Source organism: Oryza brachyantha, chromosome 2, assembly GCF_000231095.2.
Source record: "Oryza brachyantha chromosome 2, ObraRS2, whole genome shotgun sequence".
Taxonomy (NCBI): Eukaryota; Viridiplantae; Streptophyta; class Magnoliopsida; order Poales; family Poaceae; genus Oryza; species Oryza brachyantha.
The window spans coordinates 14,464,752-14,490,066 of NC_023164.2; the positions used below are offsets into that span (position 1 = coordinate 14,464,752).

At 39.2% G+C, this 25,315-nt stretch overlaps 2 protein-coding genes across 2 annotated transcripts; one reads left to right on the forward strand and one right to left on the reverse strand.

Annotated features, from left to right (window-relative positions):
* The first annotated feature begins 3,186 nt into the window (after positions 1 to 3,186).
* LOC102701889 (acetyl-coenzyme A synthetase, chloroplastic/glyoxysomal) lies at positions 3,187 to 9,324 on the forward strand. The gene is made up of 18 exons (XM_006647259.3): positions 3,187 to 3,632; positions 3,999 to 4,145; positions 4,231 to 4,386; positions 4,495 to 4,617; positions 4,714 to 4,882; positions 5,660 to 5,742; positions 5,880 to 5,981; positions 6,063 to 6,151; positions 6,266 to 6,356; positions 6,671 to 6,784; positions 7,292 to 7,368; positions 7,463 to 7,541; positions 7,637 to 7,705; positions 7,989 to 8,164; positions 8,278 to 8,334; positions 8,429 to 8,519; positions 8,612 to 8,710; positions 8,848 to 9,324. Exons 1-18 carry the CDS (start codon positions 3,423 to 3,425, stop codon positions 9,031 to 9,033), a joined length of 2,118 nt encoding a protein of 705 aa, XP_006647322.1. The 5' UTR covers positions 3,187 to 3,422; the 3' UTR covers positions 9,034 to 9,324.
* A 29-nt stretch (positions 9,325 to 9,353) lies between these two features.
* Positions 9,354 to 19,924, reverse strand: LOC102702162 (heparan-alpha-glucosaminide N-acetyltransferase-like). Its single transcript, XM_015833847.2, has 14 exons — positions 19,735 to 19,924; positions 19,340 to 19,581; positions 12,086 to 12,223; positions 11,911 to 11,992; positions 11,699 to 11,775; positions 11,496 to 11,602; positions 11,182 to 11,293; positions 10,978 to 11,094; positions 10,788 to 10,879; positions 10,603 to 10,669; positions 10,428 to 10,506; positions 10,238 to 10,329; positions 10,004 to 10,147; positions 9,354 to 9,886 (listed from the first exon to the last, which is right to left on the reverse strand). The coding sequence occupies exons 2-14, from the start codon at positions 19,514 to 19,516 to the stop codon at positions 9,860 to 9,862; spliced, it is 1,311 nt and encodes a 436-aa protein (XP_015689333.2). The 5' UTR covers positions 19,517 to 19,581; positions 19,735 to 19,924; the 3' UTR covers positions 9,354 to 9,859.
* Positions 19,925 to 25,315: the final 5,391 nt, after the last annotated feature.

The window sequence follows — 25,315 nt, forward strand, 5'->3', positions numbered from 1 at the left end:
CGATTTGCTTAGAGGAATTGTGAGAGAGTCATGAAGAGACAGACGGGATTAATTATGGCATCGAGTGTTTCTATATTGTTGGCTGTTTCTGGTGTGAAATTGTAATGTTGATGGCTTTATATAAATTGGCTAGGTCAATATGACGACAAAACAGTTTATTTTTGTGCTTATAATTATGCTTATAAGTCAAAATTTAAATTTCAACTAGAGTATATTTTAGGGTTTCTTATCATACTTTTAAATCACTAGAATTACATATATAAAAATATATAAAAGTTTTATTATAAATTACTTTTTATCTGTACATATGCTGTTTGATTTTTTCTTAAAAAATCACCCCGTACTGATGAAATTTTTTATTTTTAAAATCTTTTTAAGAAATAATTTTATTACTAAACCTCCGGGAAAAATATTTCCAAAACTGAACCTTTTGGCCAAGCCAGTGCTGTGGCATGGCGTGGCATTGTCGGTGGCGTGGCAAGACACACCATTGACAATGGCGTGGCAAGCCATTTGATCACGCCTATGTTGGTGGCGTGGCCAAAAGGTTCTGGAAATATTTTTCTTGGAGGTTTAGTAATAAAATTATTTCTACAAAATGTTTAAAAATAAAAAATTCCGTACTGACATGATTTGAGCTCTCTGACCATGTAATAAAGATCAGCTCTAACTTAATTAAATAAACTAAGTTTTACTATAAATAAAATTTAGTTCACTTAGTTAATACTATAATCGACCCTAAATTACACACGGACTGACCCACGCCCACCCCTTTCTCCTGCTTTTGTTCGTCTGTTCTTAACCATCTTTGCTGTCTATCATAAGTTGGCACACCTGATCCCACTTGTATAATGTCAACCCTGAACCCAAGTTGCACAGCCACACATCTCCAATGTAATCGTGGTTATGTTGATTAAAAAAACACACAAACACACACAAGAGCTAGCTAGGCGCAAATGCACCAACACCTACGGCCAGCTGTGCCATGCTACCACGCACTTGTCATTTTTTTTAGAACACCACGCACTTGTCATGTTGGCGAGTAACCTACCAGGTAATCATGAAACCCTAAAAAAAGGCTAATTATCCTCTGATTTTTTTGACATCGTTGATTTTTTGATTTATATAATTATTGACTATTTTATTATGATTTAATTTATTACTAAAGTAAATTTAAATATGTTTTATAATTCTATATATTTAGAAATTTTTTTAAATAAGACAAATGATCAAACATAAATTAAAAAATCAACAACGTCACCTACAGAACCGGAGGGAGCATAGAGCAGCGGTTTGCATGCAGCACGCCAATCGCCCGAGCCCGTCTCTGCACGCCTTTACCTTCCCTCGGTTAGATTATACTACAATCTAGGGAGGAAGATTGTGCAGCTCGTGCACAGCGAGCAATCTATATTCTATTCTATCTCGCCATCTCCAAGCTCCAACCGGCGTGAATAGATCCACCAACCAGCAGCAAGTTGCATCTACCAATGCAAAATTCTTTTTTGACCGGTAGGTTGCAAGTCAATTACAAATTTTAGAACAAATTCATGTGGAGCCTGCAAACAGATTATTCGCCGGGTTATTATCAGGACTTGTTGATACAAAGAAAAACTAAGCAAATGCCTCCTTCATCCTTAAAAAATAAGCACATCTAGAATTTTCATGTAAAATTTCATAGTGTACGGTTGTAATTGGTTGAGATAATGAAGGTTGAGATAATGAAATATATGGATAAGTACTATATTTTGGAATAAAATTTAGACTATAGAAGTAGCTCTATTTTGTGAGCGATGGAGTAGTCTTAAAACAATTGTCTTGAGAAAGCATATTCTATAATTGTGGAGCAAACAATCTGCTACAATAATCCGACAATAAGCTAAAAAGATGGAGTCTTAGCTTTGGCTATAATCCACTATTAACACAATTATACCAGTGTTATCTTCATTATGTTGGTGTTTGTTTCAGTTACTGTTTATAAAATCTAAATACTCCGTCAAAAAACATCACATCCACCATTCAGAGTTTCAGACTACTAAAATATTGACAGAATATGTTTTGACGTCAATTCAACGTACTATGAATCTGGATGTAAATTTGTCCATATTCGTTGTAAGATTTTAGCACAAACTTGATGAAGTTGACACACACATATATAAGAATAGAACCCCAAACTGCTAACAGTTTCAACCTTGTGTAACATTTACTACGGAATGCATGCTGACCTTCTACAATTCTGCTGTTCACAATTCGATTTTGATTTGCCCCCTTGAGGAATAAAGTGAAGTAAAATAAAAGGCGCAACGGAAGATAGGAAGGAGAAGAAAACAAAGTCAACTCAACTGATCCACCTGCGCAGTTGGTTACAGGCAGCAGCAGCTTGCAGGAGGTTTGGATGTATTTTTCATGTCACACGAGACAAGATGAATCATTAACACACAATTAATTACATAGATTATCCATTAGAAATTTGAAAATAATTTATTTAGTCTTTTTAAAGAAACTTCTACCCATAAAGCCCTTGCAAAAAAAATATGCCATTTAATATTTAAAAAGCATGCTACGTAAACATGTAAACATCCATACATCTACAATATAGGTCTTGGACTGCGTTAGATTAGGGCTTATTTTTAACTTCTGCTCCCTTAGTTTTCCGTACGGATATTTTTTGAATGTTAAATGACGTGTATTTTTTAGATCTCTAGAAAAGCTACTTAAAATTCCTATTAATTTATTTTAAGTTTTATTTAATATTTAATTCATCTTGTGATATTAAGTCACTTAGTTTCATGTGTAAGGAGGAGAATTTTCCCACCTCTTCCAACGAACACAAAGCCATGTTTAAGAGAGTTTAAAATTTCCATAAACAACCGGTGAGACTGCAGCTTCCGGGAATATAGAAAAACCATGTTTTTTTTTCACCATTTGGCTTTAATTTATTTTTAGTATTCTATTGCTACCGATTACGAAATACTACGATGAAGTTATGAGTTATGATTTTGAGAGTCAATAAAGTAGAATAAGAAGATCATGCAAAATAAGGCATCTCGTTACTTAATAACAATTTAAGTAAGAGTAACAGAAATTTAAAAATAAATTAATACGATGTTTCAAGCAATTTTTTAGATATTATTTTTCAAGAAAAAAACACAGCGGTTTTGGAATGAATGTTGGGACTTTGTTTTGCCTCAAGGACGAACGCAGCCGGGGCTGCGTCTTCGAAGGCTGCGTATGCGTAGGCTGGCGTTGGATCAATGGATCGAGCCGATCGATCAACCTCCTCGTCGTGATCTGCTATTATTTATAGCCCACCGGTAGCCATCGCAGTCGCAGCAGCAGCAGCGGCAGCAGCAGGCAGCACCCCCCCGACTTGGACTTGGATCTCGCCCTCCGCCGGCTTCCTTCCCTTCCCTTTGCGCGCCATGGGGACGGCCAACGGCGACCAGCCGGCGGGCGCCTCGTCGGACAAGCTGCGGCACGTGGAGTCCATGTCGGAGCTGCCCTCGGGCGCCGGCAAGATCTCCGGGATCAACGCCGTCGTGCTCGGGGAGTCGCTGGCCGCCGAGGAGCACGACCTTGTCTACCCCAGCGCCGAGTTCTCCGCCGACGCGCTCGTCCCCTCCCCGAAGCAGGTACCGAAACCCGAAACCTCGCCGGTGATCCTTGCCTGCCTCCCATTGGGGGGCCGGCCCCGCCCATTCCATGAATCCCCTTCGAGCGGATTGATCCGGGTTGCTATCGGCTCTCGACCATAACCAAGGCGCCTGCTTTAGCGGCGCCCAAGAGCTCTCCACTTCGGGCGTGCAAGCAAGCATGTCAAATCGTGCTGATCAAGGCTCTGGGCAAAAGCCAGATAGGGACATCAACATCAATATGTGTCAAGAGGAGCATGAAGCTGGGATCCGTTCATTCTAGTGCTTCTTTCCTTGTGTTTGGTGATTGTGATGTGCTAAAGTTGTGATCTTGGTGTGTGTTTTTTTTTTCATGGTGGACATCAGTACCGGCAGATGTATGAGAGGTCAATCAACGACCCGGCCGGGTTCTGGTCGGAGATCGCCGAGAAGTTCTACTGGAAGGAGAAGTGGAACCCCAGTGAGGTCTGCTCTGAGAACCTCGACGTCACCAAGGGGCCCGTACAGATCAGTGTAGGTGCCGTTGACTAAATTTAGCATTTTGCTGTGATGGTGATTTAAGTGGCTCTGAATCATGTGGTGATTCTTGGGATTGCAGTGGTTCAAAGGAGGCAAAACAAACATTTGTTACAATGCTGTTGATCGCAACATTGAGGCGGGGAACGGAGACAAGATCGCGATGTATTGGGAGGGCAATGAGCCTGGTCAGGATGGCAAGCTCACCTATTCAGAGCTCTTGGACAGCGTTTGCCAGGTAAATGCATGCTTATAAATGAGACCTTACTGAATGTGTGTCAATGTGTGCCATTGGATGGTTGAGGAAAATGTCGCAGTCTAACATATCACTTTATCCTTTTCGTAGCTTGCCAATTACTTGAAGAGCGTTGGTGTTGGCAAGGGTGATGCTGTGATCATCTACTTACCAATGTTGCTGGAGCTGCCCATTGCTATGCTTGCTTGTGCCCGTATTGGCGCTGTTCACTCGGTAACAGCTACAAACCTACTAACAAAAACTCTGTTTGTTATCTTGGTTAATCCTCATTATGTTTTTGTGATTTAATGCAAACCACAATTCGCCCAGGTTGTATTTGCTGGATTTTCTGCGGATTCCTTGGCCCAAAGGATTGTTGATTGCAAGCCTAAGCTTGTGATCACCTGCAATGCAGTGAAAAGAGGGGTCAAGCCCATCCTTCTTAAAGATATAGTGGATGCAGCTCTGGCCGAAAGTGAGAAAGGAGGAGTCTCTGTAGGTATGCAGTACAATCTAAATTCCATATCTGCGTAGACAGTTATAAGCTGGTCTCATGTCTTTGACTTGCAAAAGATGTCTTATTAGGAGGTTCATGCTAAATATGTGAACTTTTATAGTGATTTAGTTGTGGGTGACTCAAGTATATCATGTAGAACACACAATCCAAAGCACAGAGAATTTATCAGAGTAAATAGGAAAAAAAAAACAGGATTTTGCACTCCATACGGGGTCTCATTGGCATGTGATCCCAGAACAACCATAGTTTCATACCGTTGTGATATCAGAGTGGAAAATCCAGGTCATGAGAGAGCGGGCGGGGGCGCTAATTCTTTTTAGGTATGTAGTCTGTGCAAATTAATTGAGAATATCCGTAGTTGTTAGGTATATCAATAGTTATGATTACTCGATTCAACACAAGACAGAGGAGGGGGATCCAACTTTAAGCTTGTAATATACTGAGAAAAAAAAAACTGGGCCGACAGAATACAGCTAGTTTTTTTTTAAAAAAAAAGAAGACTACATTTAGTTTTTAACGCAGACATATAATTTTGCAAATTAAATGAATAATATCCTTTTATGATATAACCATTGGTATGTATCTTTCAAAAGTGTGTCCAACATTTCTGCATTTTTGTGGAAAGTTTATATAGAACACAAGATAAACTTGTTGGGAAGTTTCTGATCTTCTGGTATGTGGTTTATTCAATGGGCAAAGGAATAATGGAATTGTATCAGTTATCTTGTTTACTGATGCCAATACTGTTGTGTTGGGCAGGTCTATGTTTGACGTACGAAAATCAGTCAGCAATGAAGAGAGAAGACACAAAATGGCAAGCAGGAAGGGATGTTTGGTGGCAGGTACATTTCCTCCTTCAACAGGAACTTGTTGGTATTTCTAATAGAGTAAATAGACATAAAATATTTCAAGACAGACATGTGTAGTCTTATAACATCAATGTCAATTTACCATCATCTTCTTGGGCGATATCTTTCAGGATGTTGTGACCAGTTTCCCAACCAAGTGTGATGTAGAATGGGTGGATGCAGAGGACCCATTGTTCCTTCTGTACACAAGTGGCAGTACAGGAAAACCAAAGGTGCTTATTGCCTTTTATTTGCATAGGATAGGATTCCTGTTACTGCATGACCAAGATACTAATTTCTTTGGACATATTTAGGGTGTGCTGCATACTACTGGTGGCTATATGGTGTACAGTGCAACAACATTTAAGTATGCATTTGACTACAAGCCATCAGACATATACTGGTAAAGACGAGTTTTTTTAAAGGGGATAGTTATGTAATTTTCATAGTGTTGGGAACTACTCTTAGAAACTATAGGTTCCTGATGCAATCTTTCGCATGTGTGTTTCAACATCAGGTGCACTGCAGACTGTGGCTGGATTACCGGACACAGCTATGTGACATATGGTCCACTCCTGAATGGAGCAACAGTTCTCGTTTTTGAAGGGGTACTTTTCTGACAACCAACAGTTCTCTTTTTCCAAGTTAGCGTGTTGTGAAATTACAATATTATTATTGTGACGTGATGCTAAAAATCTGGTTTGATTGTTGTTGGTCTGTCATCTTTATTTTGTTTGATTAATCTTCTTGACTCATAACTCATAACAGTCATGCTAAGATCTACTTTTATTTCCCAATACGTGCTTGACTTCTTGGACTTGTTTTATGAATTTACTTACATGCCATTATGTATTTTTTTAACAGTTTCTTTGTTATTCATTTTTCTGCTTGCCTGAAGTATTCCTTTGAATCATAATTATAGACTCCAAACTACCCTGATTCTGGTCGGTGCTGGGACATTGTTGACAAATACAAGGTGACAATATTTTATACTGCACCGACACTCGTACGATCACTCATGCGTGATGGCACTGAGGTATGCATGATGATTCTATATTGGTGATCTTTCTTTTTGGGGTGTGATATAGTTTCACAAAATTTGCAAGTGATATGAATAAACCATCTGGTGATTCGTTATAGCACTATTTTAATCCCATCATTTTCAATTCTGTGGACTCAAGTTAGTTCATGATTGCAATCAACCATGGAATTTTGATATTTGCTGATGTACTTTTGCCAGCCAGCTAGTTATATATTAACATGTAAAAAAAGTTCTTGCTGCATGTATGCTATGCAGCTTCTATGCATTAGTGGCATCGTTGCATTATAAGTATGGTGGAACTTATATTAAGTATACAGACAGATGGTCCATGGCATGCACTACCTATTCGATGCATTATTTGACTTGCTAAGATACTTGTGACTTACCAACTCGGAGGATAGAAACTTATACAAGACTGCAGCTCTTAATTAGCAAATTGCGACATATGTTATTTTTGTTTGTGAGTAGTAATCACTGATTTTTTTTTAATATGCTCTGCAGTATGTTACACGCTACTCTCGCAAATCTCTTCGAGTTTTGGGAAGCGTTGGTGAGCCAATTAATCCTAGTGCATGGAGGTTTGTAGTTCATTTATCATGTGTTACAGATTTACAGTGCTGTACATACAGAGTTATAAGATGTCAGTCTTATGCATGGTTTACTTCATTTCAGATGGTTCTACAATATTGTTGGGGACTCTCGCTGCCCTATCTCAGATACTTGGTGGCAGACTGAAACTGGTGGATTCATGGTAAGTAAACCTCTTTATGTTCTACATCTTTTTTAGTTTTTTCATGAGACCATTAAGTAGCTGTGTTGATCTCTTTTTTTTCTTTCTTTCTGTAGATCACTCCTTTACCTGGTGCCTGGCCCCAAAAACCTGGTTCTGCAACCTTTCCTTTCTTCGGTGTTCAGGTAATAATTTGTGTGAAATGTAAAGACGCCATTATAGAATAAATTTATTAACTACCATTGCAAATGTGACAATGATTGCAAAATGCCATTCAAAGAGTGAGAAAAGCTCTTGAAACAGTGACGTGATGGCATTTTCCTGAGTTGTTCATGATTGCACTGGTGTTTTATCATGTCAGACCATTGTGATGGTATTTTCCATCCTGTGTTTCTTTGCAATGGCACCAATCAAATATGTGTGTGTGATTGTATTTCTTTACCTATGCCATTCCTGTTTGGCATGCAGCCTGTCATTGTTGATGAGAAAGGGAAGGAGATTGAAGGAGAATGCAGTGGATATCTTTGCATAAAGAAATCATGGCCAGGGGCTTTCCGGACCCTCTATGGAGATCATGATAGATATGAGACCACTTACTTCAAACCATTTGCTGGCTACTATTTTACTGGGGATGGTTGCAGCAGGTAACATAGTGAAGTCTTTCCTTCAATATTATAGACCCAGGTGTATTTTGGATTATGTTTTTTGTACCTTTTAGTTTTGCAAACAATTTTGCTAAATATATTTTGCATATCAGGGACAAAGATGGTTACCACTGGCTGACTGGAAGAGTAGATGATGTCATCAATGTCAGGTAAGCTGCTCATTAGATCCATCCTATTTTCTATGGTTTAGTTTAGTGTCCAGAAATTGTAAAATTTAAGCTCTTTTCACTTCTGAATTTGTAGTGGACACCGGATTGGTACAGCAGAGGTTGAGTCTGCGCTGGTTTCACACCCACAGTGTGCAGAGGCTGCTGTTGTTGCTGTTGAGCATGAGGTATGGTCCACTGTTTTTTCCCTTATTCCTTTCTCTATTGTCTTCGTTATCCCAGTACCTACAATGCTTAATCAATAAATTGTCTGCTTCAGGTGAAAGGACAAGGAATATATGCTTTTGTAACTTTGGTGGATGGTGTTCCTTATAGTGAACAGCTACGAAAAAGTCTCATATTGACTGTTCGTAACCAGGTTTGTCTTGGTCATTTTGGATGTTCTCTTTATAGTGTCACGTGACACTTCTTTTTAAATTTTGATTAATTTTGTCATCATCATCAAAAAGTTTGAAAAAAAAAACTTAACATGATTTATCATGTCGTGCGTGGCAGATTGGGGCATTCGCAGCTCCTGACAAGATCCACTGGGCGCCAGGGCTTCCTAAAACAAGAAGTGGTAAGATAATGCGCAGGATTCTGCGGAAAATCGCATCGAAGCAGCTGGATGAACTTGGCGACACAAGCACCCTTGCTGATCCTGGTGTTGTCGACCAGTTGATCGCGCTCAAAGATTGCTAGATTGTAAAAAAGAATTAGACGACAGATGATGCACTTTTGCTGATGGTTTGTGCGTTCCATTTCTCTTCCTATATGATGGATAGAATGCCTACATTTTTAGTGTCCATAGTCTTTACTTTTGTTCAGTGAAAGTGCTCCTGGGTGCGGCTAGAGAACTGAAGCGAGATGGAATGATACGTGGTGTTGCAACTTCTGTAAACTACTGTTACACATACTGAGATAACTCCGGATGGGCACAATAAATATATTTCAATAAAATCATGCGTGAGATTCCCACTTTCTAGTGTCAAATAGACAGTCTTTTATTTGATATTAATTTGATAGTGTCAAACAGACATTCCATCGTTTCAGTTTGGGATTTAATTTGATCAAGGTATTACTTATTCCAGGATCCTCTTGTGCTATTTTGCTCGTCACCTTACTTACCATCTACTAGTATTTGAGTCTTTGATATATTAATATTCTATAGCTGAATTACATCTTCTAATAAAAATACAAACAAAACATGTTGCGGCTGCTGCTCTTAATGCTTGTGTTCTTGCTTGAGTAGTGAGTACCCGTTAGAATATGTATATATTAATCTGAATCACAGAGCGTCATCATATACAGAGCCTCAACAAAATATATATACAAGAGCACAGGGAGGATTTCTGCACTGGCTGATAGAATAGGAAGATCAGAAACTGTCTAACCACATATAGGGAAAAAAAATAGCTCGCCCTGAACATTCTGATCTCCATATCCTGGCCGTCCAAATACTCTATATACGGTCTAATTCTCTAAGGCCTAAGCACCTATTGTCGTAAACGTATTGAAGATCCTCGTTTCATGCCCCAATTCCGACGAACTTCAACTGTTTTTTCCAAGAAGAAAAAAAATCACATATTAGGTGCATCAAAGAATGACGTTTGCTTATCTGAAAGTCTGAAATCTTCAGCTAGGACAAGCTCGATATGCTGACCCAACTTACCAGGTTGTTCTTGGGCTCCCTCCAATAGAAGCCATGGATGAACATGGGGAGGATGTTGCATGCCACTAGCACGTAGATCATCAGTGCATGCTTACCCATCCACTCCATGGGGATGGTAGGTTTCCTGAACCCATACACGTCCACCTGAAGGTTTCATAGGGGGGTTATCTATCTATTTTTTTCATTCAAAAGTTCAGAGATGATGAAAGACAGGTAAAATAGCATAACACTAACCAGTGTGTAAATTCCAGCAAAAAGAAGCCCTGCAGCACCAGAAGCAGCTAGGGTATAGCTTATCGTGTACAGTGGCTTGTTCATACGAATCCCTGAAAGAATCATTAAAGCTTTTGATCAATCTCATGTTTTTAGGATTTAGGAAGAAGGCGCATGATGCAGAATCGCAGTGTGTCTAGTAAACCCTTACCAATGAAGTCCATTGAGAAGGCTAGCGCTAACATGCTGAAGGATGGAATTAGCCAGTTTATAATTCTTCCCTTGTGTTTCTGCAAACCATGTAAACAAACACGAACAAATTGAGGATATATGTACTCTGCAAGAAGAAACACAGATCGATGTGGTAACAAGAACAAATATTGTACCTCAAAATGTATAATTATATGTCCAAACTGCAGCCCAATCAAGCATGTGACAATTGCCATAACGGAGCTGATAATAAACGAACAAAGAACGGACTTGTCAGAACTTACACTAAACAAGCACTGCAAAGAGCTGGCATTGCAAGATATGCTTTCAGGCAATGGTGAATGGTTAGCGAGTTACTGACCTAAGGAGGCCTTCAGGATCAAATGGAGCCTGACACCATGATGGAGCATCAGGTGGAAGAGGTCCATTTTGTGGAAAGTTTATACTACATTCCTGCAGCAAGAAAGCAAAACATGGATTGAAAATTAGGGGATGGTGATTGGTGAAGAAGCAAGAAACACTACTCTGAGAGATATTGCATCATGTAGTACCTTAGTACGCGCATAAACTGGTCGTCTGTAGAGATGATCTATCCCTAGGATTGTACGGTCAAGAATTCCAACTGCATTGCAAGCTGGCCCAGTGTCTCCTCTTCCTCCACATTTCACCTGATAAATCCAGTGAAACATGAAGCTCTATGCTTTGCAGAGTTACTGAATATGTACTAGAAAAGAGAGAGGGGCAGTAACACTTACAAAGAATGACTTCTCTGTGGAACCAGGACCTGATATCTGGTATTCCCAGTCTGGAACGTAGACACCGTGTAAGATAACAGTATACACGGTCGAGAGGAGCAATGCTACAACCCTAGCAGAATAATGAATAAACATGTCAGAATTTAGGAATATTACAACTCAAAAAAAACCATACGTCCGGTTAATATTAGAAGATCATGAAATAGAGCAAAGCTGCTAGCTTGCTTAATGATTTATCCCTTGATACTATTGGTATGTGTTATAACCAGTATGAGCCACAACACAAAATGTGGATACTTCATGTAGGAACTCACAATTGGTAGCGGTATCTTCGGAGCAAATCGAGTCCACAATCTACATCATCATCTCCCTTGAGCCAAATTTCGCAGATTGCAGCCAAAAGATAAGCTATCGCAATTCTCTGCAATACCGCGAAATTACCCAAATGACTTGTGTCTTTTATCAGACTAAACTGAAGTACATATAACGCAGATACAAGATCTATATCGAGGTATACCTGAAGTATACCCATCAACCGTATTTTTGTAAGATCAACACCAAAAGTGAGACTGTGAACACCATGAAAAAATCCACCTGTAAAGAAGTTCATAAAGTTTTTTTAAAGCAGAATAATGTAAAGTCAAACTAGATCTCTCATGGCAATGGATCGTTGCTTCAACTTTCCTTTTTCTTTTAAAATAAATAAATAAATGCACTATCATCTAATACCTTGGAGAACAAGACCAAGGCAGAACAACTTGAGGGCACGGAGTACAGCCTTCTTAGTGGCCTCCAATTTGTCTGGCACCCTCTGCACAAAGTGAGATAATGAAACTTACCATACGAATTTCAAAAGAAGAAAAGCAGCAGGATCTTGACCAGCATCAGTGGTTCATTTTCATACCTTGTATGCTAGTGTCAGAGAGAGACCAACTATGAAAAGGAAGAATGGCATGACAAAATCAGCGATGGTTACGCCGTCCCATGGAGAGTGATTCAGTGCTGGGAGAAACGCTCCGGCGTCATCAACAATGATCATAAGCTGCGTCAAGCAAAATAACCATGCCCCCGTTATAGCTTGCCAGAAAAACAAACAAAGATCATGCACATTTCATCGACGATTTTAAATTATTTCCTCCCTTGCAAAACACCAGGATTGCAAGTGATTAACTGCATCAGTGCTTTTTACAATTATTTACAGTTGAGTGATTTTTTTGTGATTACTAGAGGAACCTTCCCCAAGAAATGAACCATTTTCAGAATACAAGTCTACATAGCTCCTAGTCCCAAGCCAAAGCCAAACGATGACACGTTCAGGACGGCATCGGATTCCATGGCCAGGCCCCAGTTTTTACTGCCATTTTAATTGGAAGAACGACACGAACATTTTCAGTTTGTCAATGGACAGAATACGGAGCAGCCCTGAGGCGTTCTTGGATTCCCAACAAGGTTCGTTCAGGTTTCAGGCCCCTCAACCTGGCCATCGACCGGAAGCGAAAATGACAAGAGCACCAAAGCGACCCCGCTCTTGCCATTGATAAAATCAAGGTAAAATTCGAAACGATTCCTTTTCAGATAAAGTCTGACACGAATTTGTAGCCACCGTAAACAGCTACTACTACACCAACCGTCACAGCAGCCGGTTCAACGTAATGTCTGGTGAAATAATTTCACGTCGCTTTACGGTGACCATGTATGATGATATCTTTGAAGCAATCTCTGACCAACTAGTCACTGACTCTTCCCAAAAGTGCGGAGGGTTCACAGCCATGGAAAAGGACGAAGGTGAAAGCCAAGCCACAGCTGAAAGTTCAGAGACTGGGACGGGACGGAAACCGTGTGTGAATGAGTGCATCAGGGTCAATAAGATGTACTTAGCTGTACACGCATTCATCAGTAATTTTCCAGCTAACCTTGACTTAGCGTGGGTACAGTCTTCTCCCGTTCAGCAAGCACGCAACAGAACAGAAGTGTCCCTTTTCTGAATTTTCTGAATTATGCATCGCTTTTTCTGAAAGTTTTTTTCCACTTCTTGCCAATTCAGCGCGTTTATTTGACCACTACATGTATAACCCATTTCATTTAGATCACTACATGGATTATTGCTATAGATTATTACTTGATTATATAAATAAATTAAATATTTGAAAAATTTTAATGTTCCTAAAAAAATAACAGCATGTGACCAATTTTAATCTAAAAATTTTGATGCATTAGAATGCATAATACCAAAAGGTACCAAATTTTGCAATAGAAAAATGATAATTCTGGATACTATCGCAAGGACTATTAAAATACCCTAAATATTTTGATACATAAACTTAACAGTTACCTTAAAATAAATGGTCCAAGCAGTGCGAATAAAGTATTGAAAATAGAGTAATTTTACATATCTCGAGAAAGTACCATGAGGTACCAAAATTTCAGTATAAAATTTTAGTACATCGTGATACTTAGGTATTATGAGGTATCAGATTTTACACTAAAATTTTAGTGCATCTCGGTACCTACTCAAGTGCTGTAAAGTTGATCTTGAAAATATATTTTTTGAAGCGTGAAGCACATAATCTAGGGGAAAAAAGCAGAGGCTTAGTCCTTGCCATTAAATGACCGTCATTTCGCAATTTATTTTGGAATATTGATTGTAGAACCAGGTCTAAGAGACAAAGACTGTATTGAAGCCTTATTAGTTGGGGTGTTACATCTTTCCAGTCGGCTAATGTCTACAACGTGCTAAATTTTTGGGTGCATTAATACCTCTGCAATTCTGACGGATGCAGCCCACATCCTATATGTAGACTTTTTGGGCGTTTTCCTTCATTTTTACTCTTTGAGTTTGACATCTTGTGTGATATCAGCCCTCTTTTATTACCATTTGACATCTTCACAGGGAGTGAAGCTATGGTGGATCTTGAGTGTTTCAGGGAATCAGATTACACTCAACAGAACAAATACTCTTGTGTGACTAGGTGCCTTCAGTTTCATGCCTCTACTGTCTACCTACAGTTAGCGAAGGACACATGACATAGATAACCAACCCCATTCCCTGGGTGCTTGACACGATAGTCAGGAATAAAAAGAAGCAATCGGTGCAACCAAAGCCAAAAAAGGAGGTGTCGCAATGGCCTCTAAGCAATGGTCATCTCACAAATAATTAAGGGAAAAGCTTTCTGTTAAAGCCATGTTGATTATGGACAGCACAAACGTCATCCCCAGGATCGAGTTGATGGTGCGATGCCCTTTGGGTCCAAGCCACAAACCTCACAAAATTGCCAATGCTTAACTTGATCCAAGGAAGGAAGCAACAAAGAAAAGGTAGATCTACCGATGATGATAAGATTCTTAACACCATACGGTGCATACCTTTAATTATTTAATTATTGAGTACCTTACGATCATGTTCGTACCAGTGCTGATAACCGGTTCTTCTCTGGCTGGTCAAGATACCAAAGAATGTTGTACGATGCTTACAAAGGTAGTATCACATTTTTAATTGGTACAAGAGGAATCGAAAGTTAATATTAATATTAGAAAATAAGATAACTTCAACTACTTTTTCGAAGACCTTTCTTTTAAAGAAACCCTTATATATAATGTATAAAATGGTCGTGATGTACAGAAACAATTCGTAAGATTGATGTGTTGTCTAAGAGATGTACAGAAACATCAAACATGCTGCAACCGGGGCTAAGCTTTTGGCCGGACGAAGCCTTCGTCCGCTTGCCGCGCTTGTCGGCTAAGCAAAGCAAAACCAAAGCAACGGCGGAAATCAAGAATAAAAAAAAGGGGCCAAACAGGGAAAAAGAAAAGGGCCAAACAGAGCAATCAAACTCAACTCAGGATGCAGTCGTGAAGCCGATGCAGCAACGGCTGCGTGACAGGTGGCTACTGGCTAGACTCTGGCGCGGGCTCGACCAAAGAGCCTGTTTGGAAAACTTTAATTCTAATGAGCAGCTGCTTGTTAACCAGCTTTTAAAAATTTAAAAAAGCTTCTAAACCCAGCTTCTCCATCTCTAACTTCTGAATTTTTAGTTTATTTTTCAAAATCTGTAACTCAGAAGTTGTGGATTGTTTGAGGCAGCTTCTGACAGAAGTAGCTTTTGGGAAAAGGAAGAAGCTTCCAAACAGATCCTTTTCAAACACCAGCAAGCGCGTAGCTGGGGAATAGTCCGGGTGAGCACGTGTCTATCTCCGATTTTAATCCACAAAGAACGGCTCTGTAGTATTTTTATTTTATATTATTTTTTAATTAAAATTATATCTGTACTGTGATTTGAGTTGTTTAAAACTTTTAATATATGATATGAACTCGTGGCGTAAGACTAACCAACAAAAAATTCACATTATTTTCCTAAAACAATAAGGGTGCAATATGAAAAAAAAAGATATCTATATATAGGTTTTCTAAAAAGTGAATATTTTTAAAGTTTGCAACAGTGAACAATTAATCATGAGCTATTTGAATGTCTTCTCCAATAAGAAGAACATCTAATCGCCAAAAAAACAAAGCAATAAACCAATAACGAGCACAATCTAGATCCATTCGACGGAGAAATTAGAAATTAGGTTGGAATTTTCGGCGGCACGCAAGAACAGGCTAACCACTAGTGATGAGTGCATAGTGCATTGCTAATTAAGTAATAATCTTTATCTTTTTCAGAAAACTTTAATATAAAAGATATTTTAAAAGAGATTTGCTCCGGTCTAACGAAAAATATCTCAATGTACCGATACCTCGAGATATCAAATCGTTTCCCACCATTGAATCTATCTGAGTAGGATGTGCACTGTTAAATCCAACTCCAACGATCAACGATCAGAAACGATTTGGTACCACGAAGTACCGGTAGCTCGAGTTTGCTCGAGTTATTTTTTGTTATTTTTTGTTGGACTTAAACAAACCTTATTTTAAAATACAAAGTTTAGTAATTTAGAGAAACATGCACCAAAACAAATGAAGTAGCTCCAGCCGAACCTTTCTGTCGAACGGTGTCTAAACATGTTTCTGCTGTTCATCAGCGACCGCAGCAACGCCCGTAACTATTTCCTGCCATTTTGCCCCCGTCCTATCCCGTTTAAACCCAAAGTTAAATACCCCCTAATAAACACCAAGGGTAAATAAAGCCAAAGCTGTTGTTGTCTAGTACGGTGTATAGCTTATCTATATTCGTTACGTGACTGCACCGGCCGGCGAGATCGAGAGGGAGCGACGCGCGCGGCCGCACGTGTAAAGGAGATGGTTGATTGCGTGCGTCCGCCCGCCGGCGAGCGAAAGGCCGGCCGGCCGGTGCATGCGCGCCGCTCGTCTCGTCGGGGTGTGTCGCCGCGTGCGTGAAGCTACAGGCCACCGCCGTACGAATGTGTGATCGAGCAGCATGCCACCCATGAGAAGGAATATATCCACGCAATTGCTCTGATGCCATCTTTGTTTACGGAGGATCTAGTTCCAAATATGGTGTCTCGTTATAGATTGTATTTTTTCCCTCCTCCTCGTTTTTTTTTCTGTTTGACACGGTTTGATTTTTAAATTTATGTTTGACCATTTATCTATTAAAATTTTTATACAAATATATGAAATAATAAATCACACTTCATGTATCTTTAGAAATAAATTAAAGTATAATAAAATAATTAGTAACTATGTAAATTTTTAAAGATGATGAATACTCAACGTAGATTTAAAAGTCAACTACATAAAAAAATGGGGGAAGTATAATATAATACTATCCTTTTTGTTTGTTTCACTGAACGATTCCTTATTTCCATGTCCCACAAATCCCCAACGCAATGACAAATTGGAATTTTCGTTCAGCTACCACAGCAAGAGTATATCAGAAGTCGATGCTCCAGGCAGTGTGTGGACCTAAGTTCATTAAATCGGGTCGATCTATCAAAAACTAAGGCCTTATTCAGTTCTCAATTTTTTTTTCAAAACCATCACATCAAATTTTTGGACATCTAAATAAAACATTAAACATAGATGAACCAAAAAACTAATTGTACAGTTATGGAAGAAATCTCGAGACAAATCTTTTAAGCCTAATTAGTCCGTGATTAGCCGTAAGTGCTACAGTAACCAGCATGTGCTAACGATAGATTAATTAGGCTCAAAAGATTCATCTTGCGGTTTCTAGGCTAGCCGTGAAATTCTTTTTTCATTCGTGTCCGAAAACTCCTTCTGACATCCAGTTAAACATATTTGACGTGACACTTCTCCCAAAAATTTTCTCAATCTAAACGCCACCTAAATATGCCAAACCCCACATGACACATAAGCATTTGGTTCACATTTGGTACAACTACTAGTAGTAGTAGTAGTAGTGAGAGTTATGTCTGGTTGCAAATCAAGCCTGGTAAGAGGGGTACCTCTCAGGTTTCAGCTGGGCTCTACAGAACAGTCAATTTTGATTTGAAAGGTGCCATGTTATGTTGAAAGGTGCCATGTTATGGCATACTGATTGCCAGTCGTTGACGATTTGGCGTATGAATTGGTAAACTATAACTGACCTAATACCCCCCCCCCCAATACCGAGTAAACCCGTTATTGTGCACCACCTACAGTTACTGCGTGATTGCTGCCTTTTTGAGCCGGTAAGTTCATTTTAGAAGCGTGTAATTCCCATCTGGTACAATGTTTGGCTCAACCAGATTGATCTATGGATATTAATGCACGAATGCTGCTTGGGATATTAGTTTTTCAGGCCAAAGCCTTTTAAACCCTAGCTAAAATGGCCAACATTGAATAGTCGGGCTTGCATGCACGGCCCTACAACTATGAGAAGAACCAGCTAGCTACCACGGGCACACAGTCCTTTGTACAGTAAACGGTAATTACACAAAAAAAGTCTAATTTTTTGCCTACCTCGTATGTATATGTATAAAGTTCAAAAAACTAAATGAACTTCACTTTTTGAAAATTAAATGCATTTATTACCTACCTTTTCAATTTATCACCCTAATTTAATATATTTCAATTCAATAATTACTTAAAAATAAAAGCTTTGTGGGGACAGGTAAGATGATGAGTTAAAAATGAAACTTTTTTTTTACGGAAATACCGTAGTAGCTAATAACTAGATTAATTGGTTGCTGCACTGTACTTCCCTCAAATCTAACTAAACAAAGACGACAGAGGACGATACATGGGAGCGTTAACGCTGCAGTTGCAAGCTTGAAGTACGTACTACTATAACTAATTAAATGGCTAATTATGGTGATCTTGCATGCATGCTGGTACAGAAAAAATAAGAAAAGATCCGTGCATGCATGCCGTCTTTTCTCCATTGAACTATACTGGCACGGGCAACTACCAACAACAAGCAACTACTACGTATACACCATCAGTCAGAGAATCTCCCGCACTAAAAACCTGTCCGTTTCATGCTGCGCTTCAGGCTTCAGCAATGTGTCATATGCTCTGTGCGTTGGTTAGTTTTCGCTGACATGTTGCCCATGGCCCTGGGTTTGGCTGATGATAGTTGCACGGCCACGTTTTCATATCGGAAGGGGGGGGGGGACAAAGCAATGGTGTGATGATGGGTTAGTTTAAGCAGCCATCACTGGTTCTTTTTCTGTATGTGGCTCCTTGGCCAAATTGACCCTGACTAGGATTCCTCACCTTTCTTTCTTCAGGGCCACTGCTCTAGCTCTACATGACTACTCACTCCCAGTTGCTAATCAAAATTCTAATACTTAGTCCTGACTCCTCTTTTCTGGAGCAAAAGGTAGCTATGATCACTTGTAGTGGAAAACAAAGCAGAACAACAACTAACAACCAAATAAACTTTTTGAGAAAAAAAATTGAGTTCATGCATGTTCATCATGTACTTTGTCAGCTTGAGAGAACAGAATTAGCCGGAGCCCGGAGGTGGAGGGCAGCAACAGGGGGGGAATCATCATGGGGGGAAGTGGGCACACACACGAGACGGTTCACGCATCACGAATCACGGATCGATTCGGTTGGCCGCGCGCGCGCGCGCATCACGACGACATGGAGATCGAGTGGAGAGGGAAAGCGCAGCGAACAAACGGCAATGCGAGCGCCCCCGCGGATAGAAGCAGATCAAACAGAGGAAAATAAACCAAAATAATCCGAGGAAAATAGATTTGATGCGTTCGGTTGGGGATTTGTGTTAGGGGTGGTGGTGGTGGTACGTACCAGAACGGTGATCCCGCGGAAGACGTCGAGGGAGACCAGCCGCTGCCGCGCGACCTGCGAAGTCGGCCGCGGCAACGGCGGAGACGGGGACTTGGCGGAGACGCTGCCGCCGAGCTCGAGATCGGGCGGCCCTGCCGCCGCGGAGTCGTCGCTCCTGACGAGCTCGTACCCGCCCATGGCGTCCGCCGCCGCCGCCGCCGCCCTCCTCTGCCGGCACGACGCGCCGCCGCCGGGCAATGCCCCTGCATTATCATCCATGAATCCCACGATCACCGCGCGCCCAAGTACCAGCGATCGATCGAGATGGCGGGGAACGAGAACAAAATAAAACCGGCAGGAAACCCCAAAAAGAAAGAAAAAAAAAAGGGGGACTCGTTTCAAATTCGTTGCCTTACCTCCGGCGACTGCGCTACCGCGTCGTCTTCCTCCGGGACTCCGATCCGAATCGCTCGCTCTCCGAATGTAACAGACTCCTCCTCCTCCTCGTGATCTCTCTCTCAATCTGGTGCAGAGTTTGTTGCGAATGCGAGATCGTTGGAGCCTATCCGAAAACGCCTTTCGGGCGCGTCCCTAGCTATCGCTTGCTGCCTGTAGCTAATAGAGCTGATGGCCCGATGCCCCGATGGGTATATATAGACTTGACTGAGTTCACCGCCCGATATTATTCTTAGGCCGCGTTCGTTTACAGATATAGTAAGTTAACTTAATCGATACGAAAAATATAGCAATAGATTAGTACATAATTAATTAATTATTAAAAAATATAAAATAGATTAATATGATTTTTTAAAGTAACTTTTCTATAGAAAATTTTTATAAAAAATACACTGTTTAGCAGTTCGGGAAGCTTGCGTGTGAAAAACGAGGGGCTTAAGTTAACTTATAGCCCTCACCGAACGCGGCCTAATATTTTCTTACACGACTTCTGCACGTATGTTTTCTTACACGACTGCTGCACGTATGTTTTTTAACCGTGCATTTTTTTCGAAAAGATTATATACATAAATTCATCGTCACACATTTCTAATTAAAATTTTTAATTTATAGTTAACTTCATTGTTTATAATATTAAATAGCTATGACAATAATAAAAAAATCTTCACGCAGCCCTAATCTTCTATCCGTTTCGGTGATACCTCTACTTTTAAATGTACAAACCATTAATTTTCCAAAATAACATCAATTATTTGTCTTTAGAGTTTTAGCAAATATGTACAGCAATAAATCACACTTTAAAAAAAATTGAATGATTAAAAAGTCACAACGAAATACATGATGTTTTTTAAATAATAATAGGAAGAATAATCAAGCATTATTATTATAAAAGTCAAAGTGTTGTACGCTTAAAAATGGAGGGGGCTACTGTTTTTCTTCTTGTCTAGTACCAGTAGTCTAGTACTTCTGATCTTTCTCTGGAGGTTCGTTTCCCTTTGTTCTGTGGTGGTAGAGCTCGGCGTGTGTTGCCATCGCAATGCCCTTTGCTGGCCGTGCTGCTAAGACCAAATTCACGAACTAGTAGCTCCAATTCATCTATAGGCAATTTAATAGCCAATTAATACAATAGTTATATATAAACACCAATACATGATTTCACATGTCATACATACATTTTGTCTTAGAGCTCGTGTGCAGCTAGCTATAAATTAGTAGTCCATTATCTTCTCTCTCCTCTTTTATCCCTTTAAAATATACTTATAGCTGGCTTATAGCCTGCTACTGTACTTGCTCTAACTCGCCATCAAATCGCTTGCTGCATATTTGGCCACATCCTTTCCGTGATGCCCTTTTTAGTGCCGTCCGGAATTGCAGTGTTGGCTTTTAATTTGCTCTGATCTTGATCTGCCTCGTTCACTCTGCTCTGCCGTGCTAACGAACCAGAGTTTGCCAGGATGAATCGGATGCTGCTTTCATTTACAGTGACACATCTTCCCTTGTTTTCCCAATTAAAACGGAAGATACTTGGGGTGGTGTTTGGCTTTTTCATCCAGCCGACATATTTACAAATAAAAAAATTAATAAATAAACTTTTACATATATTCTTTGTGATTTAAAAATCAAGACTAAAAAAATATGATAAAAAACTCTTAGAACCACCTCCAAATTTATGTTGAAATTTTTAATTTTTGAATTATAAATATAAGTATAAGTAAAAAATGGGGGTGTTTATATTCATCGTGCATAGAGAATTGGACATCAGTATTCGCCCGGAGCAGGTGCGGTTTGTATGCTACGTGCGACACACTAGGCGTACGATCTGTCCGTCGTCGCTGGTCACAGGGTGTGAAGTATGGTTATGGAGGTGACACGATATCAATGTGCTGCTTTGGGCTATGATTTGCGTGCTAATATGCCCGTGGAATCTGATGGAGATAGCGCACCCAAAGTATTCGCGCATGGACAGTTTTCGCGTGACCAATTAATCAAAGATATTTAGGAAGATGCTGTTTACCAAATGTTCTTCTCACATTGTCTGAAAAAAACAAATGTTCTTCTAACACCAGAGTAAAGTCTGCGTAGATTTTCTACTCCAGTGTGTAGCTACACCCTAGTACTAAAGAAAATTGGATAAATACCATCGTAAAAGGTTGTGTTCCCTAGAATGCCATGCACCATATTACCAGTTTTTTTTTCATTATTTTTGGCAAATAGAGAAGATTTTGTGCAGGTGTCAGATCTTTTGGGACCGAAAGAAGAAGAAGTTGAGCATGATCCAAAGCTGCGAGATCCAGGGAACCCTGAAAACCCATGGGAAGATGGGGAATTCTGCAGGCCGATCCATTGCTTAATGCTACTAGAATATAGCCTAGTTAATTTTAGGTCTAAATAACGGCCCATCGACATGTTATCTAGTGGCTCTCCCGGCCCATATACATGGATGGCCTCAAACCTTCGCAGATTGCAGCCTCTCCAGATGTTGGGCAGGCCGGGTGACATGGGAATATGGGATTATAGACCAAGGCGCCAAGCCGAATTTAATTTGGATGGGCATCACGGGTGAGGAGAGATGTCAGGACTCTCAAGATTTCTCCTCACGTATCATATAAATAGTAGTTACGGAGAAATAAAAGATTTGACAATATGTGTGACATATCATATTATAGTCACGCAAACATGCAATGTCAAATTTAATTTCTACAAGTTAAAAAAACATGACATCACACATGTCTACATATACGTATAGTAATCCAAGTTTAATTTATTTTTTCCAATTTATATATATTAAATTTGGGCATGCGTGTTTATGGAGGATACATACCATAGTAATCTATCTTATTTTTTTGATAAATATAAATATTTAGATGACATAAAAAATAAGGGGATACTAGCTTCTTGAGGAATTATAATTCATTTCCTTTTTTGGAGAGAACCATAGTTCACCTTACCATCGAAGCCCTGCAAACCAGTGGCGGAGGCGCTGTTATCGCGGAAACCGCGACAAATTCAAATTTAAATAATTTGAATTTAAAATTGGCAAAAACAACGCGGTTTTGCATAGAAACCGCTCAGTTTCTAGAGAAAACTGTCATTATTGAATGTTGAGGGTAAAAAGGGAGAAAATTAGAAAAAATAGTGTATGGTTATGAAAATAATAGGAAATAAGTAATATGATTTAATTATAATGGGCAGGACATATTATTTGAAAAAAGAGAAAATTTTAGCATGATCTCTATTAAATTAGAGACATTGCAATAATAATATATTTAGCAATTAATATAGAATACAAGTGATAGCTAAAGTATATGGGTACACCACAATACACTAATAAGTAGCACAAATGTTATAGTATCCATAGTCGATAGTACAAATAGAGTGTCCATAGTATAATCAATAATATAATATGATGAAATAGTTTAAATATGATAGTATCCATTATAAAATACCAAATATTGTCCATACTAGCATGAGATGGATAGATATACGTAGGAACGATCATATTGGTAAGGAGACTATGTGCCCTACTATTGATACGTCATGTTGTACTCCTTCGTCGATATGAACATCAAGCTCTGCGTTTGAAGCAACCTTGCCTTATAATCTTGTCAACTTCGCTTATCCAGCAAATGGTTGAATGCCACTATGCATATAACTGATCATACCACTCCAGCTCTCGCTACTGATAATCAGAAGAAACATGACATCATGCAACATCTTCAAGCCTTGCCCTTTCAGCCTTACGGTCATGTCCAGTCGTAGAAAGTAATACTTTCCAACTCTTGTAAAAAAATTCCCTTACATCCGGTGACACATGCATACATAATTTTACACCAAGTCTGGTATGCGCCAAGTGCATCCTGAATCTAGTGGTACCATAACCGTTCTTTCTCTCTCGACAGTAGTTATTAATCCATTGCCTACCATATCTCCATGTTCTGAGACAAATCAATGGTTCTATTCACCATAAAGCCCATGCATTCATACATATATGGTTGTTTCAAACACTATAACTAAGAGAAGTACATGTGTATGTTTTAACCATTGAAACTAACAAATAATTCACATAATGTCTAACTACTACCATTTACATTTGTCCTACAAATATCTCCTGAGAAAGTACAAATGTAAAACAGCTCCCCTCATGATCTTGCATTAGGTGGACATCTAACATTTGAAAAAAATGACTCTACAGTTTGACTGTACACATAAATATCTCTGAGAAAAGTAATTTAGACGAGCAATGTCGCGCGGGATTAGGAGGAGAAAAGGCTGTACATCTCCCAGAAAACACACACAGTGCGTTGAAACCTCCGAACAAGAAAAAAAACAATACATCTCCTGTTTTTTTTTTATGCTTAGAGCACGTATAATAGCAGGCTATAAGTTGACTAAATATTTATGTGAAAGAGAGAAGATGAGAAAGAGTGTAAGAGCAGGTACAATAGCAGGCTATAAGCCAACTATAAGTATATTTTAAAAAGATAAGAGAGGAGAGAGAAGAGAGGTGGACTACTAATTTATAGCCAGCTGCACACGGGCTCTAAGACAAAATGTGTGTATGACATGTGAGACCATGTATTGATGTTTTGTATGTAACTATTGTATAAGTTGGTTATTAGATTGGATATAGATGAATTGGAGCTAATAGTTGGCTATACTATTGAATTTGCTCTAAGCGGGTCGTAAACCTGTAACTAACTCGAGCACAAGAACCAAGAAACTCTGTGAGAGTGGCATGTAGGTCATGTATTAATAATGTGAGAGTGGCATGTAGGTCATGTATTAATAATGAATAGCTAACTACTATATGGGCAGGCTAAGAGAAGACTATAAAAAGTCTTATAGTCAGCTTGTTGGCTATATTATTAGCCTTGCTCTACTATAAACAGAAAAAATTAAAGTTGATTTATGATTTTTTTATCATAGTTTAACTTTTAGCTTTTGATTTTAGAATACTAAGAAAATGTATAAAAATAATGTATTTATAAATTATTATTTATTTGTAAATATACTATTTCGTTTGTTCCTAGAAAGTGAAAAGATAACCTCTGTGTTTGTTATTGAAATGTCGAAAATAATAAATATACATTTTATAACAAGTCGTGTAGTGAAAAAACTGGCACTTGGAGGTTCTATCTCTTTCGCGTTCGTCCGGACGCCATTGCAAGTGCTGAGCTCTCGACCTGTTGCGTTGCGTGTGCAACCGCGCGTGCCATCGCGATCTGGTCCGGTCAAGTACTGGCCAATGAAATTTAACCTCCTCGACCATATGCCATACTAGTGGACACTCTTTTTTTATTTATACTTTTAATTCGAGATGACTAGTTGTACTAATAATTAATAATAATAATTAGGTATGTCAAACAGTGAAAGCTTGAACTTATACTTGAACCGAACGGAACCGGCAGGGCTGGGCTAGTGCACTTCGTCTTTTTCTTATTTTTACGTTTAGTACTCATACTTTACAACGATACATTAAATATTTTATAAATTCGTTGAGAGAGATAAACTTATATTTTAGAGATAAAATAAGATATTAAT

Excerpts from the sequence above, each read along its gene's own strand:
- LOC102701889 (XM_006647259.3), top strand. The coding sequence starts at position 3,423 with ATGGGGACGGCCAACGGCGACCAGCCGGCGGGCGCCTCGTCGGACAAG. Across the intron at positions 4,387-4,494 it reads TCTTGGACAGCGTTTGCCAG|CTTGCCAATTACTTGAAGAG; the intron begins GTAAATGCATGC and ends TCCTTTTCGTAG. Across the intron at positions 8,520-8,611 it reads TTGTTGCTGTTGAGCATGAG|GTGAAAGGACAAGGAATATA; the intron begins GTATGGTCCACT and ends TGTCTGCTTCAG.
- LOC102702162 (XM_015833847.2), bottom strand. The coding sequence starts at position 19,516 with ATGGGCGGGTACGAGCTCGTCAGGAGCGACGACTCCGCGGCGGCAGGG. Across the intron at positions 10,880-10,977 it reads CAGTTTATGCGCGTACTAAG|GAATGTAGTATAAACTTTCC; the intron begins GTACTACATGAT and ends TTCTTGCTGCAG. Across the intron at positions 10,670-10,787 it reads GATCCTGAAGGCCTCCTTAG|CTCCGTTATGGCAATTGTCA; the intron begins GTCAGTAACTCG and ends GTTTATTATCAG.